Source organism: Aethalodelphis obliquidens, unplaced genomic scaffold (assembly GCF_003676395.1).
Source record: "Aethalodelphis obliquidens isolate GAN/ISIS:26980383/991018 unplaced genomic scaffold, ASM367639v1 scaffold7, whole genome shotgun sequence".
Taxonomy (NCBI): Eukaryota; Metazoa; Chordata; class Mammalia; order Artiodactyla; family Delphinidae; genus Aethalodelphis; species Aethalodelphis obliquidens.
The window spans coordinates 31,562,086-31,584,356 of record NW_020837951.1 but is presented as its reverse complement, the minus strand read 5'-3'; the positions used below and the strand labels follow the sequence as shown (position 1 = coordinate 31,584,356).

Sequence of the window (22,271 nt, the reverse complement as noted above, 5' to 3'; positions counted from 1 at the left end):
AGGAACTCACTATTTTCCTATGCAGCTAATGCATTTCTAGAAGGTTCTATCAAACCATATGAGACTACCAGTCAAAGCAAAATTTTTCCTTAATGAAAAATGGTTTATCCTAATGATGTGGTTTCCAAGTTAAGTTCCTAAGGTCAAGATCTCTAACTAGGTATATTTCCCTGGTGGACACAAGGGGAGAACAAATATAAATTCCTCCTTTTGTGGGCATGAGAGAAAGAATGAAGTACCTTCTAATTTAGTGCTTAAATCTAGGTAATTCTAACCTGACAATTAAGTTCACATCATACCTATTTTGTGGCTTGGTCATCACCTTTATTCCCAATATCAAGTCTAATATTTAGTATTATGTGGAATCAAATCACCTGTATTAACTTGGCAAGTCACTGTGACTTTTGGACCCTGTGTCTAATGTTAAATCTTCAGCCTTTTTTTTTTCTCAGCCCCTGAGAAGGGTCTTGAAGCATCTAATCCTTTCATTTTACAGATGAGCAACTTGTACAAGGGGTCACCTAATTTACTCCATTATGGCAATTCTAAGACTAGGACTGTAGACTTTTTGAATCCTGGTGAAATATTTCTAGTAAACCATGTTTATAACGTACCCATTTAGAACTGATGAGATGGATTTCCTACAGATACTTATTGGTTGCATCATCATTTCAGGTTGTTCCAGTTGTTGAGAAGACTATGAACAGATCAGAGAACTTGTTCTTTCCTGGTTCCTCATTAGCATCCCAAGTTCATGCTGCTGCTATTAATGGAGATAAGGGTGCTCTTCACAAGCTTATCATAGGTAAGCTCCAAGCTCCCCTTAAGTACAGAAACTTTAAAAAGAACTCTTTGTCCTAAGGAAGTTTGTTAATCTTAGTCTTAATTGGCAATTTACTTACACATTTTAATGGAAATACATTATTGTTTATATTTGGTTTCAGGACTTGGACAAGAAAGAAATTAAGTCCTGAAACTTAAAAATACAGGTTAAGATTAGATGAAAAGTACTTGAGAAATATCTGTGTGTTTGGCATTGAATCTGGATGTGTACTTTAAGGTGCTAAGAGAATTAATTCATCTTTGTAACAGCAGAGATCTGGAATGAGATATTGGCTAGTGAGCTATAACTTTTAATATATACCCAAAGTACTAATGTTTACAAATAATTTTAACGATTTAAAAAAAATTTTAACATCTTTATTGGAGTGTAATTGCTTTACAATGGTGTGTTAGTTTCTGCTAATGATTTAAAATTGATTCAGTGTTCTCCTTATCATTGATTCAATTGATTGATTGTGTTCAATTAAATTGATTGTGTTCACCCTATCTTATAGTGAGAGAAAGGTCCAATATGGAGGCTCTAGAAGAACTTTCTAGAGAAGTTCTAGAGAATAAAGTGAATAGGAGAAAGACAGTGGGTAAGAATATTCCAGAATTGTAAAAATCACAAATCCACATGTTTACAAGTCATTAGTCCCAAAGAAAAGAAATGAGATAAAAATTTCTGTTATTTGTAATCTCTATACATACCAGTGTCTAGTGACATTATGATTGACAACCTGGGCTTTAAAATCAAGTCAACACTACTTGAACTTCCATACCTATTCTTTCAGAATTTATTTTCGCCCTACATTTCCAGTTTCTCCAGGAACTACCCATGCACCCTAACTGCTGGCTAGGCTTTCTATTCCTCAGTATGCCATGAATTTTGTCTTTAGTTTTCTCTATACATCTGTCCCTTCTCCCCTTTTCTACCTTCTACCCCCTTACCTTCTTCTCTACTAAACAAACTCCAATTCATCTTCAAAGACAAAATTCTTTTACCACATTCTCTGTAAAGATTTCTCTTCTCTATCAGAGGTGTGATCCTCACATTACCTCAGCTGCCTACATTCAGTTACTGCTTGGAATTTGACATCTTCAGCCACCTCTGAATCACTCATTCAAACATCCACCATTCAACTAAAACTCTGTTAGTTCCAGCTCATTTGCTAATGAGAACAATAGTTTTTCAATGTCACTGAGACCCCCTATCCATTATCTTCTCCACTTTCGACCATCAGTCTCTTTCTGTCTTTACTTTCGTCCCTATTCAGTCCTGATTCCATGGTCTATTACTAAAATCCTTCCCTTGGAAAAACTCCCTTTTCTTCTCACCTGTTACACCTGGCTGTTGCAAGCCCAGCTCTGGATGGACCTAATCCATCTACCTCTGCCAAGCCCTGAACAATTTAACCTGTCTGGAAGATTTGTAACACCCTAAATTTAAGACTACCCATTTCATAAAGGCACTCAACAGTCTCTGCTCATCATACTACATTTCTCCATAATTACTGTTCCATATCTTCTCACTCTACCAAAACTCTGACTGCCGCTTCTCCCTCCCTCCCTTCTCTGCTAATGCTTTATGCTTCTTACCAAAAATGAAAACACTAAATAGGAACTCCCTCATCTTTCAGCCTGATATCTACAAATCAACCTACAGCTACACCCGTCTTCTTCTCTCTCCCTGCTAAAACACAGCAAATATCCCTTTCTGTCAAAGATCAGTTTTTCCACACATACTCTGTATTATATTGCTTCCTATCTTCTCAGGGATCTTGTTCCATTTTTTTTAAACCTCTGATTACTATATCATCAACCTTTTCTTCTATATTCTTTTATCAACATTTAAACATGCTCTATTGTCTCCATTATTTAAAAATCCCTTCTCTGTTCCTTCATCCCCCTCAAGGTATTACCATATCGCTCAACTTTCCTTTGTGTAAGTGTATCAGTACATGGGCTAAACTGCCATAACAGTGACTTAAATAAGATAGAGGTATGTTTCATTCTCATAACAGTACAAAGGTAAGTGGGCAGCCTAGGGTGGATAAGCATCTCTGCTTCATAAAATCGTCCAGGGATGCTGCTAGGGCTTAGCTTTGCCATTCTCAACATGTGGCTTCCATCTCTGGGTCAAAGGCAGATTCTTCCACTGTAGTCACAGCCCAGCCAGCAGGAAGCGGGAAGGAGAGAGTGCAGAATAGCAATTTGTCATTCTGGAAATGGGTGGACTTAGAGCTACACCTAGGACAAAAGAAGCTAAAAAAAAATCTCTCTCCCTGGATGGCATCATGCCCAGCTAAAACGCAGGGTGTTCAGTTCCCAAAAAGAAGAATGAGAGAATGGCTATGGGGACAATTATCACCCTCTGTCACCAAAACCAAGCTTCTTGAGCCACCTGCACCTATTATCCCCACTTATTTATCTCAATCCATATTTTTCTGAAAGAAAATAAAACATGCTTTCTTATTTTGAAATATACATATAGTGAAGTCCATAGAACATAAATGTTCAGTTTAACAAATAAATATAAATCAAACATCCATGTAATCATCACTAGGTCAAAGAACAGAACACTGTTCCCCCAGAAACCCCACTGCATCCTTCCCTCCCCCTTGGACTAATTTGCTGTCTTGACGTTTACGGTAATAATTATATTGTAGTTTTACCACCTAGTTATATATCTTAAACACTATAGTTTAGCTTTGCCTTTTCTGGACTTTTTTGGCTAAATGTTCCATGTTTACTTGTACTAAAAATTGTGTACTCAGTTATGTCACTTTCATGCTCAAAACTCTTTAATTGCTTCCCATTGTACCTGGAATAAAATTTGAAAGTGTACCTGTACCTCTTTCCCTCTCCAACCTCACATTTCACCACTCTCTTCCTAGAAAAACCTGCTTTATTTTCATTTCCCAAATCTGTAAGCCCTTTTCCATCTCAGGGCTTTTGCCTGAAATACTATTCTCCCCATTCTCTGTCTGACTGACCCTTACTCATTCTTCATATCTCAGCATTAAGGTCACTTATTCAAAGAGGCCTGCTCTGCCCATCCATTCTCAGTGAAATCTGTTCATCGTGTCCTGTCTTGGAACTCTGCAGTTTTCCTTCACAGAATTTATCTCAAGATTGTAATTCTGTGTGTATATGTATGACTATTTTAATGTCTCTCTCCTCTGTAAGCTAAGAGCCTCCATGAGTATAGACTAGGTCTGTTTAGTTCATCATTATATACACAAAATCCAGCACAGTGCTTGGCACATAGTAGCCACATGAGAAATATTTGTTGAAGGAGTAAATAAATATTATAATCATTCTTTAAGTATCTTTCCTCCCAAGAAGTCTATAATCATCTAGAGGGCTGAGATTAAATCTGAATTGAGTTGAATTGAACTGAGAGACAAGTTAGGACTAAATTCCATTGGAAAAAAAATTTATTTAAGTCAGAATTCCTCAAGAAAACATATCTTAAATAAATCTTTTATTATTTTAACATGAAATATAATCTTCAAAGGGAACAAAGTGTGCAGTATGTTGTAAATTCAAAACACTTATACAGGCTCAATCATATAAATTAATGTGTTACATAATAAAACTTGAAATATTCCTATAATTTTATATCCCCAAAGAAAAAATTCCTTAGAAACAAAGAAGCAATCATGATGTGAAACGAGTACAGAGCTGATAAATGTATTTATAAATTGGTCCCCTATGTTTTCTGTCATCTTGTCTAAGGAACCCCTTATTCATTAACTGACTTTGAGCTGTAACATTGTTCACCTTTTAAGAATTCTGCCATTTTTGTCTTCCGTGCGAAGACAATAATACCTTTGCTCTGTGGTATTTCCTAACATTTGTATATTCCTATCAAATAATGTGGTTTTTTTTAGTATTAAGGTACATCTTAAATTTCAATGCATCTTGTACCTTCTTTTATATAGCACGAGAGTGACTATCTCTAAATATATGCTATTTCTCTTTTCTAAACTAGTCACATAGTACTACAAATGAGATATATTTTTTCTTCAATCTTTGCTCACCAATTGCTCAGTGAATTCATTCACTTGAGCATTTTCTGTTTTCCCTTCTCCGTTTCCATGGAGAAGGATGTCGTGATGTGTTTGACTCCATGGAAACAGATGAGCATCTCTTTCTACATACACAACTAATTAAATCGAACACTTTCTGTGCTGCCCATTGTTCAGGAGGAGGAGTGAAGAGGCTTTCCCTGAATGAGACATCATTTTAGTAGCAATTCTTAGTGTTTAGTGTAATATGATGGATTAATGTTTTAACATAACTCATTACATCCTAGATTCAGATGAATTAGGGCTCAGTCCTGGGCCCTAAAAACATAAACATACATAGTAAAATCCTTACATGCTATGACTATCATTTATATATAAGTAGATTTTTCTTGTAATATCCATCTCAAGTAATTTAATTGAATACCAGAGACATCGTTGATAATATATTCTAGTAGATTCATTTTAATACTAATGTAGTAGAAAGGTTATAGATTTAGAGTCAGATAAACCTGAGTCTTGAATTCTGGCTTTGTCATTTATCAGTTATATTACCTTGGCTTGAACCACTTAATCTTTTTGAGCCCTCAGTTTCCTCATCTGTAAACTATAGATTATAACACTTTGCCTGTGGGACAGTTAAATTAGATAATGACTGTAAAATATCTAGCATCGCACCTGACACATTGTAGACAATAAATAGAACCTTATTACTATTATTATATCAGGTTGGATTTCCTGTAAAAGAATCCAATCTTACATAGTTTCAGAAATGTCTCAAAATGAAAAAGCTCTAAATGCTAAGAAAAAAAATGATGCTGCTTTCTTTGTGAAAACCAAACAAAATAACCTGTAAATATTCACTGTGTAATGATGGTTCCTGGCATTACTGCTAACAGTGTTTGGGGCATTTGCAGTGGTGAAGTGACCACGCAGCACCATTTCTGATTCTACTACAACTTTTGTTGGCCTGTCCACGTTCTACACTAATATAAATCTCTCTGAATCATTGTCTCTCTTTGTTTATAACATCTCCCAACACAGTAGTTGGGTGTGGCAAGGAGCCTCGTAAGTGGTAGAGCAGTGACATTATTTCAGGTTCCTTCTTCCTTTACTTCAACCCTGTCACTGAGGGTTAGGGTCATTGAATGTTTTATAAATGCTTGCTTATATACATGTATTTACAAATATACTTACATGCATATGCATCCATACTAATAATAGCAATAAAATGAGCCAAGATTCATAAAGTTATGTTATACAAGCACTGTGTTAAGCATTTTGTAACTTATGAACTCATTTAATAGGAAGACACCACAAAGAGTTTGGGGTACTCTCATTTCCCTCATTTCATAGGTCAGGAAACTGAGATGCAGACAGATTGAGTAACTTGTCTAATAAGTAACAGAACTGAGATTGAAGCCTGCAAGACTGATTGTAAAGCCCGTGCTTTTAACTACTAACATATGGGACCTCCATGTGTGGGTAGATATGTCTAGTATACATGCACATTCGTATGTATGAGTACATAGAGAATGAGAAAGACAAGAAAGATGATTAGGTCTAAACCTTGACAGATGAAATTCATGGTTATCTAGTTGGAACTTTTCTGAATTTTTTTTGTGCTATGAGCCCTTTTGGCAATCTGGTGAACTTCATGGACCCCTTCTCAGAAATATATATTTTAAGAGCTTAAATATAATATAATAAGAATCCAAAGAAAATCAACTGTATTGAAATACAGTTATCAAAGTATTTTCAAATTATGATGTAGCAATATACTTGCAGTCATTTTTTTAACGCAGTAAATAGCAAGATCTAGTGGCAGATCTAACAACTATGATAATTTCAAAGTAGCAATGAGTGTAAATGATATTTAAGATACCTCAACAATGATAATGAGATGTGCAAAAATATTTTCTAAAATCTCAAGTACCCTCAAAATATAATATGTCCCATGTTATTATTATTATTCTCATTTTAAATTAGGACACTGAGACTCAGAAGTTAAGCAGTTTAGTTGCATAGTTAATAACTGCAAGGTTGAAACTCAAACCAAGTCATTGGATTATGAATCCTATCTTCTTTCCATTGTTCACGTGTTGCCTCTATTACAATAAGCAGATATTTTTAAATGACCACAGATGATGGTGACAATATGAAAGGTGTGAAGAAGTAGATGAAAACAGATAAATGCATCTTTGATGCCACACAAAGGTAACATTTTAGAACAGACAAATAAGATATCAGTAGAGAATGCTGGATTTACTTGTGTTGGACAGTATGGCACCATAGCTATTGTGTAGAGTGTCACAACTGTCACTACAAGTGACAGTTATTCCTCTAACTGCTAGAGCTGGAGCTCTGGTTTCTACACATACATACAGACTCTTCTGCTTCAACTAGCCTTAAAATAACCGAATGCAGCAGAGCAATCATGGTTCCACCTCAGCTTTCTGATCTATGTTCAGACTGAGCACAAGCAGAATGCCAACCCCCGTTGGTCATGGATTAGAGGCTACCTCCACAGTTGCCAGAACAATTAAAACAACACAGCACACTAGCCAGCTGCATCCTATATTAGCTGTTCCTGGCAGGAATGCAAATTTAAATGCACTGCCATCCAGTGAATATTAGTTTACATCATAAGCCCCACATGTGTATAACATGTTGCAGTTACCAGACACAAACGATAAATCATTTAATTCATTCATCAAAATAAGCTATGGTGGAGACTGGACAGGTATTGGCTGAATGTTGTTAACTGAGGAAATGAAGGAAGGGAGTAGGGTAGCTAGATAAAGAAGCAGGCCTTTCTCAGTTACTCTCGTTCAGGAAGCTCAGAACTTAATGGGACACTCACCACTCAGAAACTAGCCATAGAACCACTATCCCCCTAAAAGCAACTCAAAACAGGACCCAGGTGAGAGTAAGTGCTGCTTTTTCTAATTATGACTAGGGGATACATGCTTCCAGCTACCTCAGATGCAGAAATTTTCCTTATAGGCACAACATACTGGATGGTGGTGACATAACCCAATTAAATCTGTTGGAAAGTATAAATACCCGTTACACAAAAGCAAAGTATGTCAGGGATTGAAGAGAAGGCTTGAAGTTTCCCTGTATCTTACAGCCGACTTGGTAAGAGTGGAGCAACCAGTGTCTTGGGAGGTAGAGTGACCTATTATCCCTGTGGTTCTGACTCCACTTTGGCCCTGAGAAACCTAATCAGTTAGGATTGTCCCAATGTGTGATGATTGCCTCCATTTATCACATTTGTTCTTGTGACCACAGGTCCTAAATCCTCTCCTTTACTCAAGCTTCCAAGGAAGAATCTCACTGGATTTAACATTTCTTAAATGTTTTTAATGGTCCATTTTAATGTGTATGTAGCGGAGTGTTTTGTAACAGCTTTATTGAGATTCACCATACCAACATACCATACAATTCACCAATTTAAAGTGTGCAATTTAGTAGTTTTTGTATATTCACAGAGTTGTGTTGTACAAACATCAGCATAATTGATTTTATTTCATTAGCCCCCAAAAAAACCCTGTACCCTTTAGCTATGACCCCTCAAACACTCCTCTTTTCTCCCTACCCCTGACCCTATGCAAGCACTAGATATAAAATTCTGGGTTGACAGTTCTTCCCCCTCCCAGCAACACTTGAAAAATGTTGTGCTATTGCCTTATGGCCTCCATAGTTTCTTATGAGAAATACACTGTAATTTGAATTTAGTTTCTAGAAATTTGATTTTGATTGACTCAGTATGGATTTCTTTGGGTTTATTTTGTTTGAGCTTTGTTCAACTTCTTAAATTTGTAGGTTTGTGTCTTTCACCAAATGTGGGACATTTCTAACCATTATTCCTTCAAATATGTTTTCAGCCCTTCATTCTTTTTCCTCTCTTTCTGGGACTCTGACGATATAAATGGTAGAAACTTTGTTATTATCCCACAGAGCCCTGAGACTCTGTTGATTCTTTTTGTTTCTATCTTTTCTATCTGTTGTTCAGACTGAATAATTTCTATTGGTCTGTCATCAAGTTCAGTGATTCTTTCCTCTGTCATTTCCATTACACTATTGTGCCTATTAGGTGAGATTTTTATTTTGGTTATTTTATTTGGTTTTTTCCTTTTTTTTTTTTTTTTTTTTTTTTTTGACTGCATTGGGTCTTTTGCTGTGTGCAGGCTTAGTTACAGCAAGTGGGGGCTACTCTTCATTGCGGTGCACGGGCTTCTTATTGCAGTGGCTTCTCTTGTTGTGGAGCACGGGCTCTGGGCATGTGAGTTTCAGTAGTTGTGGTGCACAGGCTCAGTAGTTGCAGTGTTCAGGCTCCGTAGTTGTGGCTCACGGGCTCTAGAGCACAGGCTCAGTAGTTGTGGCATATGGGCTTAGTTGTTCCGCATCATGTGGGATCTTCCCGGACCAGGGCTTGAACCTGTGTCTCCTGCATTGGCAGGCAGATTCTTAACCACTGTGCTACCAGGGAAGTCTGGTTTTTACTTATTTTTAAACATTTATTATTCTAAATTTTTCACTGGGTTCATCTTTATATTTTCTCTCTTTGCTGAGACTTTGGATTTTTCCATTTGTTTCAAGAGCATTCATAGTTGCTCGTCAGAGCATTTTTATGACCATTGCTTTAAAATCTTTGTCAGATAATTCTAATATCTGTATCATCACAGTTTTGGTGCCTGCTGATTGTGTTTTCTTGTTTAATATTTTCCTGGTGTTTGGTTTGTCTAGTAATTTTGGATTATATCTTGGACACTTTGTGTATTATCTTATGAGACTCTGGATCCTACTTTAAACCTCCTATTTTAGTACACTGACAATCTGTTTAGGTTTAGAATGAACATTTTGGTCCAATTTTGTAGACTGTGGTTCAAATGTCAAGTTAGCTTTGAGAGCTCTTGTGAGTTATTTTCTGGTCTGCCCCATTTTTGTGCTACCCAGGCCAATTTAGAACCTAGGAAGTATCCCACCAAGAGTACCATTCTCAAAGCTTTTGCTATTTTGACTCTGGTCAGTTTCACATATGGGCTGCTCAGTTATCCATGGCATCATGCACTGATTTAAAGAATTGCTTTCTCTAGCTTCCTCCTCTCCATAACCTTTCCCCACTCTCTAGTTGGGAAGGGGTAAGATACCACCTTGTTGCCATCCTTTGCCTAATTCAGGGCACAATGCTTCATAGGGCTCCTCCCCACAGTCTCTGCAATATCCATTGGAGAGGAAAAGAGGTACAATTTGTTTGGTTGTATGTGCTTTTTTTTTTTTTTTTTGCAGTACGTGGGCCTCTCACTGTTGTGGCCTCTCCCGTTTGCGGAGCACAGGCTCCAGACGCGCAGGCTCAACGGCCATGGCTCACAGGCCCAGCCGCTCCGTGGCATGTGGGATCTTCCCGGACTGGGGCACAAACCCGTGTCCCAGGCATCGTCAGGCAGACTCTCAACCACTGCACCACCAGGGAAGCCCTGTCGTATGTGCTTTGAGTAGCAGAAGTATAGTCAAAAGAGTTCACTCCTGCAGAGCTACTCCCTTCCCAATATTTTGACTGGAGAGGGCAGGCTTCTTGGGGAATTTTGTGTATGTGCCCACTGCTATTTCTGATGAGCTACTTTAGCACCCAGGCTGGCTTTATATAGGAGGCAAAAAATAAATAAATAAATCAGGGAACTCAATAGCAGGTTGTTCCTGAAGTTTCATAGTTCCCTAACCAATTTGCCTTCTTTTCGCCACCTTTCATTTATTTTGCCTGGGGTGTTTAGTTTTAAGTAGCAGGAGGATCATGATAGTATGCATTTGCTCCATATTGTCTAAAACAGGAAGCCAACCATGATTCATTTTTGTAGATCTCAAAAACGTACCACAATGCCTAGTGTATGATCTACACTAAGTATTTTTTCACAAAAGGAGTAAGGGAGGAAAAAAATAACCTCACATCTCAAAATGTTATTTAGTATGACAGAGTTGTTAAGAACATACCCTTTAAAGTCAACAATCAATTTGAATTTTAGCTTCACCACCTACTGTTATTGTAATGTGTACAAGTTACCTAACTTCTCTAAGTCTCAGTTTCCTATACTATAGGGACAGTAATATCTATCTCATAGGGTGAGTAAAAATGAGATAATATATTTAATGCATTTACCACAGTACTTGATAAGAAACAGCTAGTAAATATAGTTCATAGTTATATTAGTAATAAAAACAATAATTATCAAATATCACTATCTGTTTCTTATCCTCCTAGGAAATTCTGCCGTTAAAGACAAAGAAGATCAATTTGGGAGAACACCACTTATGTATTGTGTGTTGGCTGACAGACTGGATTGTGCGGATACTCTCCTGAAGGCAGGAGCAGATGTTAATAAAACTGACCATAGCCAGAGAACAGCCCTCCATCTTGCAGCTCAAAAGGTGAGAAGTAAAACTACCGTGAAGAGTAAACCTTTTCTGTGGTATTTGTTAATTGATTAATGGAACTGTGAGATGGACAGATGGTAAAGAAATCACAGGCATATAACTCGTAGTTTCATATGTTTTCTCTAAAAGCTGTAATCTTTAAACTGCAGAGAGTAAGCACAGATAACCATCAGTGGCTGCTTTCACTTATCCAAGTTCCTCCAGCGATGAAATTTATTTTCTGATCTAAAGTTAAGTTGGGAAAAAGAAAATAAAATTAAAATGGAAAAAGGAAATAAAAATAAAATGGAAAATAAATAAAATAAGTTAAGTTAAGTTGGGAAAAAGGAAATAAAAATAAAATGGAAAAAGGAAATAAAAATAAAATGTATTAATATGATTAAACTATATTACAAATCAATTTATGCATGAGAAAAGGCAAAGAAAAAAAGAAAACCACCACACACTAAATTGTCAATAGTGGTTGGATTTGGGAATTCGCTGGCGATCCAGTGGCTAGGACTCCACGCTTCCATTGCAGGGGGCATGGGTTCGATCCCTGGTTGGGGAACTAAGGTCCTGCAAGCTGTGCGGTACGGCCAAAATATATATATATGAAATGTATATATATCTCAGTAGTGGTTGAGTTTAAATATTGGGAAGATATATGAATTTTGGTACTTTTCATTGTTTAAAATGTTTTCCTTAATGCATGTTACTTTTACAATAAAAAGTTGTAGTTGCCCATAAACTATGTGGCATTAGGGAGCATAAAAGAAATTTATTTTCTGAAATGTATTTTCAAATTTTTAAAAATCTAAATCTATATTTCTAGTATAAATGATTTCAAGTTTTTAAAGGCTTGTTAAGAGCTCAGTTTTTTAGGATTAAACATATCAAAAAACAACAAAATGGGAAGCTTCTAAATTTATTTGAACTTATTTATCTGAAAATGATTTTTCTCACCATAAAATTTTGGTCTATAAAATATAGTTCCAGTGCCTGATATTTTTCTCTTTGTTATTTTAGACTTATGTATTTTGAGAATAAAAAGCAATGAAAATTAGTTAGATCCAGCAGAAACTATTAGAGTTATTTCCCATTAAAAAATGTGAACCAGATATAGCTGATTAATTGAGGGGTTAGAAAAATACCTTTTCATTAGTTGAAAGCATAAAAAGAGACTGACATTAAGATATACTTCTGAATATGCTAGTTATATGCTCTTATCAGTTAGGTCTGTCAGGTTATTTCCAAAGTTATTGCTCTTGAATTTGCTTTTCATTACAGTAATTTTTTAAAAAATCTCTCATTTTCAATCTCAGTTTTAACTACTGCTCAGGTATTTAAACCTTTCACCTAGGCTTGTCAGCTGTTAAAATTATTTACTAAGGAAGTGTAACTCTATTTAACTTGTTATCATAAAAAAGTAAACATTTCAGATTGGGAATAGCCCCACTACTAAGAATTTGACACACTTTAGATTTTTTCATTGTGATTCACTTAGGTTTAAAACTCAACTTTAAAAATGTAAGTTGGGGGAAACTAACTGCACATCAAGTGGATCATGTGAGGAAAGAAAAAGAATTTAAGTTGATGATCCAACAGTATGACATTTTTGTAGAGGTATAATGTGAAAAAGGTTGAGAGAAGGGGAGAGCACAACCAGACATGTGAGCTGCTAAGTCTCTCTGTGAGATGCAGTGCATTGCTTCTGTTTGCTTTTTGTTTCTCCTTTATTTTTTTAAGCAGTGATTTCTTTAGTGTCAAAGAATAAATAGAACTGTGATTTACGTGTCACAGTTTACATAGCTGATTTCATAAGTAACAAGTTTCATGTTCTTTCAACTATCTGATAATTATGAGTTTCCCCATCTCTGTGTTCCTGTTTGTATTTGCATGTTTGCCAAAAGCCGTAATATACCTTTAAGCTATACTAGCAGTAGAATTTCTAGAACAAGGGTGATAATCATTCTTTAATACTCCGCTCTGTCCAGATCAAACCTGGGTATTGTGTTTGGTTTTGTGCTTCATGCAAAAGCACCATGATTAAGAAATCAGAGGTAGTATACTTCAGGCAGGGATAAGATGGTGGACGACCTAGAAATAATTTTCAAAAATAGTTGGAGATGATATGTCCCAGCTCTGTAGCCCACCCTGCCTCTAAGCAGACACAAACACAAATTCTCTTAGAAAAAATATCTTCACCTTTAACTTCCAGGATTCCCCCATATTAAAACAGACCAAACATGATCTCACAGTGAAAGATCACCAAACACATGAGCAATCAATCTACCATGAAGGAGAGTCAGCTGAAACAATAAACAGATTTCTATCAAAAACATCAGATATTGGCACCATTAGAAACACAATATAAATTAACCATTGATGGAACATTTAAAGATATAAAAGAAGAAATCACAAAAAGGAGCAGCCAACCCGAGACTTTCATGACTAGGCATAAGTTCTCACCATGACCACCTATTTTAGAACAGCTCATCTGCCAAACACATCTGAAAACTGAACAAAACATATTGTTTGAAGGCGCTGGGAGCAGTCAGCATAGGCAGGATGATTCAGAGAAGGGAAAGCACATGAAATTAGCTCCGCATTTATCCTGGCTTTTTCCTTCAAGGCATTTTCTAAATTGGAAAGCAAAAGAATACAACCCTAGCAGGAAGCAGGATTCTTAGTCAGCTGGGGAAACCCAGGTGTAGTTTGGTGTTAGCAGTAGCTGGAACTTGAAGGGCAAACTCCTGAAGAGAAGGAAGCCAAAAACCTGAGTACAGATTCCTCGCAAGTCATTAGCAGTTGCCTAAACTCTGCTTGTATAGGGTGAGGCTCTAAGAAACCTAGCAGTAAACAACAGCTGGTAGACTAAACAGAGCTAAGCAGAGATTGTTTTTACGTTATCCTATATTTTCTTTTCTACTTATATCTTTTAATACATAACAAATTGATTTTTGTGTAGGGATCCATTCTCATTTTAAAACATATGAATAACTAATTTTCCCAGGACAACCTAGCTCATTAATGTTTAGCTGTTTAGTATCTGCTGTGTGCCAGTGCCAGACTTTTGTACTATGCACTTCCTATGTCTTTTTTTTAATTACATTTTTTAAATGAAGGGTCCTGAATTCTAGGGAGCTGCTTAGGAAATTTAAGAATGGAAGTTACATGATCAAATTATTTTAGGGAGACAAATATGGCAACTAAAGCTACTTTGGAAGAGGACAAGAATGGAGGTACATAGAAATCTATTACAGTTCAGGCCAATGGAGAGGAACAGTTGGATCCAATAGATACATTGTGGAGGTAGAACTGTTCATTCAATAAGTAGTTGCCAAGTGTCTATTGTGTATCATGATTATACATCTAGAGAGAATATTAAAAAATGAATCATATGTCTGCTATAAATAAGTACTGTCAGTACCGATCCCTATTAAACTTCACATCCCTTTGTTTAGTGAACCTCTCTGATATTTTGGATATCAAATATTCTTGTAAAGTATTGTCTATCGCACTTAATTCTGTTGTCTGTGAACTCAGAAGTGTGCTATTTATGTAACATCAATATTCATGTATACGTGCATGCATGCATTCATTCAACATATGTTAAAACTGTTACTGTGCAACAGGCACTGTGCTAGGTCTTGGAATGCAAAGATGAAAGACATGATTCCTACTCTTAAGTTGCTTACAAAGACCATAGATAAAGATATTAAGTGATAATTAAAGTTGGTCTATCTACTGTAAGGTATGTATACCTATGTGTGATATTAATATACCTAAGTGTTTTATAAAATATCAACAGCCATAACATGTAAACAGCATTGTTATTATTACTGACCCAAAGATCAACCATTCTCATATATTATTTATTATGGTTTTGTGTTTTTTGTGATAGTGAACTATATTATGCCATCTTAGATTGATTAGTAAGAAAAATTCACGTTCGCGTAGCATTTTGTCTGTGTTTCTACTAGAGCCCCACTATCTTGTATGTACTTGCCTCTTTCCCACTACATTGGAGCTCCAGGAGGACACTTGTTTTATTTATTTTTGAATCCCCCAGAATCTAACACAGTGTCTGATATGTCTTCGTTGAACAAATGAATACATTTTATGTTACTTATATAGAAAGTCATTATGAATACAAATGCTAGACATTTTGTTTATTAGAAACATTTATCCAGTTTCAAAATACATATATAGGAAAAACTTACTGAACTGTGTTGATTGACTTAGTTATTTTGACACATATTCACTTTTCTGGAAACAAATTGCTGTTAGTCCAAGCAGCTAAGGAAATGATACCCATGAGATTAAAATTAATCTCAATATACTGAACATCTGTACCTAATTTGTTTTTCATTTAGTACCCTCAGTTTAATCTAAGAAAGCAATCAGTCATGCCTTTTCTGGGTTTCTCACAAAAGATATCTAATTGCTAGAAATGTTTTGCTCCTGGGAAGCTACTATTTCTCTGACTTCCACAGATACATTTATTTGTTGATAAGGATAAAAAAAAAAAAAAGCTTTAGCAATCTCACTAAATTTTAATAGTTACGCATTTTTAATCTTCCAGGAAGTTATTAATTTGGCTTCAAGAAGATTGACTACCCACTTTGAAAAAATATATCATGTTAAACACAAAAATTAAAGAAGCTTCAGGTTGTGGTTGGGTTGTTTTTTCTTTTTTGGTTTACAGAGAGAATTCTCATTCATCTATGAAAATTAAATATTAATTTTCAGTTTTAAAAATATGTTGTTTCCATGTTAATGACTTATAAAAAGTAAAGGAGAAGAGTAGAATACCTCCGAAACTTTTCTGGAAAACTTAATACCACCTAACAGTATTTGGTTTCCTTATCTTACACGTACTCAACACTTAAACACCAAACAACCCCTACCCGGTCCCCTTCAACTCTGTATTCCATTATTCCTCCTCAGTACGTATACCTAACAATTAACCATGGATTTCACTTATGTATATTTCACACCCTCTATTGCTGTTTGAAGGCAGAGGTCATGTCTTACTTGATTTTTTTTTTTAACTAACTTATTTATTTATTTTTATTTTTGACTGCATTGCATCTTCATTGCTGCGCGCGGGCTTTCTCTAGGTGTGGTAAGCGTGGGTAACTCTTTGTTGTGGTACGTGGGCTTCTCATTGCAGTGGCTTCTCTTGTTGTGGAGCATGGGCTCTAGGCGCACAGGCTTCAGTAGTTGTGGCACACAGGCTCAGTAGTTGTGGCACACGGGCTTAGTTGCTCCGTGGCATGTAGGATCTTCCCGGACCAGGGCTCGAACCCCTGTCCCCTGATTGGCAGGTGGATTCTTAACCACTGTGCCACCAGGGAAGTCCCTTATTTGATTTTATAGTTCCAGTCTTAACACAGCTCCTGCCATTTAATAAAGACTCAGTTAATGTTTGTTTAATGAATACATAAATGAAGGAATCAATCAATCAATGTGAACATCAGATAAATTTATCATGAATGGTATAGTCTTCAAAACTGTTGGAGTTTAAATTATATATTATTTATTCCTGTTCATAATCCACCCCAACACATAATTTTGTAAGTAGGATTTTATAACATTCTGTGAGCTTAATTTCTCAACAAATATAATTTTTGTATGCCTCAATTTCTTTATTATAAAATGGGACAATACCTCTCCCTGCCCACCATATAGGAATGATGAGTTCTTAGATATAAAGCATTCTGCTTGGTGGAGAAAATACCCTCTAGAAGTGTAAGTTATCAATGTTATTGCTGTTAGTCATGCTGTAATACACGTGTAAACATCAAATTAGTCTTTAGGAATCAGTAGACATCAGAAACAGAAAGATCCTTTAGGGTCTTCTAGTCCAATTAGCCATTGGATGAGGAAATGGAGTGAATTCTCCTTTCAGTTCTCGTCTCTTAATAAATTATTCATCATTCACTTTGCCTTTGCATATGCCTAAATGTTCTCTGTCTTCTTTTTTTTTTTTTTTTTTCCGCGGTACACGAGCCTCTCACTGTTGTGGCCTCTCCCGTTGCGGAGCACGGGCTCCGGACGTGCAGGCTCAGCGGCCATGGCTCACGGGCCTAGCTGCTTCGCCGCGGCATGTGGGATCCTCCCGGACTGGGGCACGAACCCGTGTCCCCTGCATTGGCAAGCGGACTCTCAACCACTGCGCCACCAGGGAAGCCCTCTGTCTTATTTTTGAATTAATTATTTTAAACTTATAGGTAAGAATAGAAAATAATATAAAAACACTCAGGTACCTAATATCCAGAAGAGATGAACCTGAATTTTTTTAAGTTTTTAGTTCTGATTTTTTAAAATGAAATAAAACTTGAAGTTTTTTATCTTCTAAATCCCATTCCCCTCTTTTTCTGCCACCTTAGTCTATCTTAATTTTTGTGGTTTCAATTCCCATGTGTATTTTTCTACTTTTACTTTATATATATTTACATGCCCAGAAACAATAATATTATTTTGCATGTTTAAAATCTTTATGTAAATGGTATTATACAGTGTGTTACTCTCCAACTTGCTTTTCTTTTGACTTAACATTATGTTTGTGAGATTTATTCATGTTGAAACATGTAACCCTAGTTTACAAAGGTATAGCCAAATGCCCAAAAGACAAATGAAAAGGTGCTCAACATCATCATTAATTAGGGAAATGCAAATTAAAGCCACAATGAGATACCGCCACACAACCATTTGAATGTCTAAAATGAAAAAGTCTGACAGTAGCAACTGATGGTGAGGGTATGGAACAAATGGAACTCTCAAATATTTTTGGTAAGAATGTAAATTGGTAACATCCACTCTGAAAAATCAGATATATCTACTAAAGTTAAAAATATATGTGCGCACACGCACACACACACACGATCACTGCAATTCATACCCCTACGCCAGTCATATCTAAGAGAGATAAGTGCTTTTTCCCACCAAAAGACATGTATGAGAACATACATGACAGCTTTGTTTGAAATAGCAAATGTTCTAATAACACAAACAGTCCAAATGCCTATCAACAGGCAAATGAGTAAATTAATTGTGGTGTATTCCTGCAATGGAATACTATTGAGAGAAGTCAGATATATATGCTATTTATATGAATTTTAAAAACAGGCAAAACGATATGGTGACCCAAATCAGATTTGTGGTTACCCAAGAGATAGGTAGTGACTGAAGAGTGGCATGAGGAATCTTTCAGGGATGCTGGAAATGTTCTATGTCTTGATCTGTGTGTTACTTACATAAAAATTTATCAAACTGTTTACTTGAGACTTATGTAGTTTATTATATATAGGTTATGCCTCAATAAAAGTCTATTATAAAAAATGATAAAATGTCCAGAACTTGGTGACCATTATTTGTAGGTAGGCAAAAGGAGAATGGAAGCAAGAATGGTTCCTGGCCTAGGCCTTTTTGTTGTTGTTATTCATTACTATACTTTTAAAAAATTTTTATTTTATATTGGAGTATAGCTGATTAACAATGTTGTGTTAGTTTCAGGTGTACAGCAAAGTGACTCACTTATACATATACATGTACCTGTTCTTTTTCAAATTCTTTTCCCATTTAGGTTATTACAGTGTACTGAGAAGAGTTTCCTGTGCTATGTAGTAGGTCCTTGTTGGTTATCTGTTTTAAATATAGCAGTGTGTACATGTCAATCCCAAACTCCCAATCTATCCCTCCTCCTCACCCTTCCCTCCGGTAACCATAAGTTTGTTCTCTAAGTCTGTGAGTCTGTTTCTGTTTTGTAAATAAGTTCATTTGTATCATTTTTTTTTAGATTCTGCATATAAGTGATATCATATGATATTTATCTTTCTTTGTCTGACTCACTTCACTTAGTAGGATAATCTCTAGGTCCATCCATGTTGCTACAAATGGCATTATTTCATTCTTTTTAATGGCTGAGTAATATTCCATTGTATATATGTACCACATCTTCTTTATCCATCCACCTGTCAATGGACATTTAGGTTGCTTCCATGTCTTGGCTATTGTAAATAGTGCTACAATGAACACTGGAGTGCATGGATCCTTTCCAACCATGTTCTTCCCCGGATATATGCCCAGGAGTGACATTGCTGGATCATATGGTAGTTCTATTTTTCATTTCTTAAGGAACCTCCATACTGTTCTCCATAGTGGCTGTACCAATTTACATTCCCACCAACAGTGTAAGAGGGTTCCCTTTTCTCCACATCCTCTCCAGCATTTATTGTTTGTAGACTTTTTAAAATTTTATTTATTTATTTATTTTTGGCTGCATTGGGTCTTCGTTGCTGCGTGCAGGCTTTTCTCTAGTTGCGGTGAGCGGGGGCTACTCTTCATTGCGGTGTGCGGGCTTCTCACTGAGGTGGCTTCTCTTGTTGCAGAGCATGGGCTCTAGACACATGGGCTTCAGTAGTTGTGGCACACGGGCTCAGTAGTTGTGGTTTGCAGGCTCTAGAGCACAGGCTCAGTAGTAGTGGCACACGGGCTTAGTCGCTTCGCGGCATATGGGATCTTCCCAGACCAGGGCTTGATCCCGTGTCTCCTGCATTGGCAGGCGGATTCTTAACCACTGTGCCACCAGGGAAGCTCCTTTAAACTTTTTGATGATGGCCATTCTGACTGGTATGAGGTGATATCTCATTGTAGTTTTGATTTGCATTTCTCCAGTAATTAGCAGTGTTGAGCATGTTTTCATGTGCCTCTTGGCCATCTGTATGTCTTCTTTGGAGAAATGTCTGTTTAGTTGTCCTGCCCATTTTTGATTGGGTTGTTTGTTTCTGGCTTAGGCTTTTAAGCACTCAGGTCACGTTTCCCCAGCCTTCACCTCAGGAGCCATCTGGAAGCCTTGTGTCTGTGCTCTAATCCAGTGGTTCTTAAACTTGAGCAAGCAGCAAGATGGCCTGGGGTATTTAGTGGGTACTTCCAGGCTTCTCTGTGGCTGTATTCACTCAGTCTGTTTAAAACCAATTTAATAGCTGCTCACTCTGCCACAAACTGTGTTGCCAGAGGATAGCTGAAGAGTGAGCAAGTGGGGTTTTAGATTTTGGTGTGCTTCTAAAAGAACGCACCAAAAGGCGTTTGCAGTGCCCACATTACCTAGAAATGTAGGAAAGTCTGAGCATATGAAACCCTAATATTCTGGAATTTTAATGATCTCTCAAGACATCTCTGGACTGAGAGGGGCTATGTTAGACAACCCTTGCAGTTTACCCCATTTGACTTCAACCTTAGCTAAGCTACCTTTTCCAGGCAGACAGAGTCTTAGTCTGAAGAATCTTTGCTTCATTACATTCTAACTTCTGAGGCTTTCAAACTAGCATCAGTTTTGTCCTCTTCTGAGTATTTAGAAACTATATCTAAACCTGCCCTCTGGCTTTCCAGTTTAGACCCTGGTTTCAAATAATTAGGGTCTTGCATTCAAATGAGTGTTCCAACCAAAACCCAGATTGGTCTATTTTTTAAAAAATCTGAGAATTGAAATAAAAACCTGTCCATTCTTTAATACTTTAATTATAGTTAATGTACTTCCACCTGCATAGATGAAATTTATAGTCACAAGAAACAGCATGTCAGCAAATCTTCACTGAAATCACTGCTTTGAGTTGTAACATAGTTCTAGTAAGAAAAAAATTATTCAATTTCATAGTAGCTTCTTAGCAGTTAGAATAGTAGAATGTTAACTGTTTTCTATAGAAGTAAACTGAGGTCTAGTTTGAGTTCTTCAAGGCCACTTCGTCATTTGCAGAGTCAGGAATTACCTCGGTTTTTTTGGATTCCCCGCTCAGTGCTCCTGATAATGCTCCACGGAAAGAGAAGTTACTCTTCTGCAGCTTCCTTCCTCAGGCCTCGGGTTCTTCTGTCTTAGAGCAACTCTCAGATCCAGTCAGTTTCCCTGTCAGCTCCCCAAAGAAATACCTAAAGGTTTTTTTCTTTTCCTTTCTTCCTCCCTCCCTCCCTCCCTCCCTTCCTTCCTTCCTTCCTTCCTTCCTTTCCTTCTTTCTCTCTCCCTCCCTCCCTCCCTCCCTTCCTTCCTCTCCTTTCTTGAGAAAGTGAAAGACTTTATTGGAAAGGGGCGCTCAAGCAGAGAGCAGCAGGGTAAGGGAACCCAGGAGAACTGCTCTCCTAAGGGCTTCTTCCTTATGGGCCAGATTCAGAATTTGAACCCAGAGCTAATGCCTTTAAGTCCAGTGTTTTCTTTCTTTATGATATAATACCTCTCAAACACAGTAGAACTGCCTTGCAAGATTGTTTTTAAATCTACGTGGCTTGCAGCATTTTGTTTTGAACATGATCATGTTACCTACAACCATATTCATTTTCTAATCATCTTTATCTCTTCACTGACCCCCACTTTTACTGTCATGAAAATTCAAGCATCTGCTTTCCATGAATAGATTAGAGATCCCCACACGCCTAGATTCCCATGGAAACCAATCAAAAACTAAATGGAAAAGAAAGAGTATGTATTGAATTTCCCTGAGACCTACAGCTCGTTTTTCATTAGACTCATGCTGATTTCTTTTAAACTCTGGGCACAGGACCAGTGAATATTTTTACAGCTGATAAAAAGGAACTTCAGATCCATTTACTTTCATTTAAATGTCTAAAACTTAATTTTATATATAACATCAATTCCAAAGAAAATTTGAGCATTAATTTGCTAATTACCTTCTTATGTCATAGAACTGTATTTGTTCATATAATTTCCTCTTCTTGTCTTTTTCCTACCTATATTTTACTATTCAGAGTTGAATGAGAGGAAATCAGGGGGCTTATTATTCCTATAGTATGAATATTGTCAGCCCCTGGGCACAGTATTTTCCCTGTGACCAATCATAGGATTCTTTCTACCTCTTTTGACCCTTAAGATTTTACAAAGCCCAGATGATCCCTTACTAATATAATAACAGAAATACAACAAAAATGCCAAAGTAAGGGTGATCAAGAAAGCCAGGGAGAAGGCACCTGGGGAGGGCAAGTTAGAAT

The 22,271-nt window shown here is 36.7% G+C and overlaps 1 protein-coding gene across 3 annotated transcripts in view; it reads left to right on the top strand.

Annotated features, from left to right (window-relative positions):
• Positions 1-22,271, top strand: part of INVS (inversin) — a 145,280-nt gene that overhangs the window by 2,415 nt on the left and 120,594 nt on the right. For all 3 annotated transcript variants that reach the window (XM_027105365.1, XM_027105362.1, XM_027105363.1), the window contains exons 2-3: positions 676-805; positions 11,116-11,282. In XM_027105365.1, coding sequence (XP_026961166.1) covers positions 700-805; positions 11,116-11,282 — 273 coding nt within the window. In that variant the 5' untranslated portion in view covers positions 676-699. The remainder of the gene's footprint in view (positions 1-675; positions 806-11,115; positions 11,283-22,271) is intronic.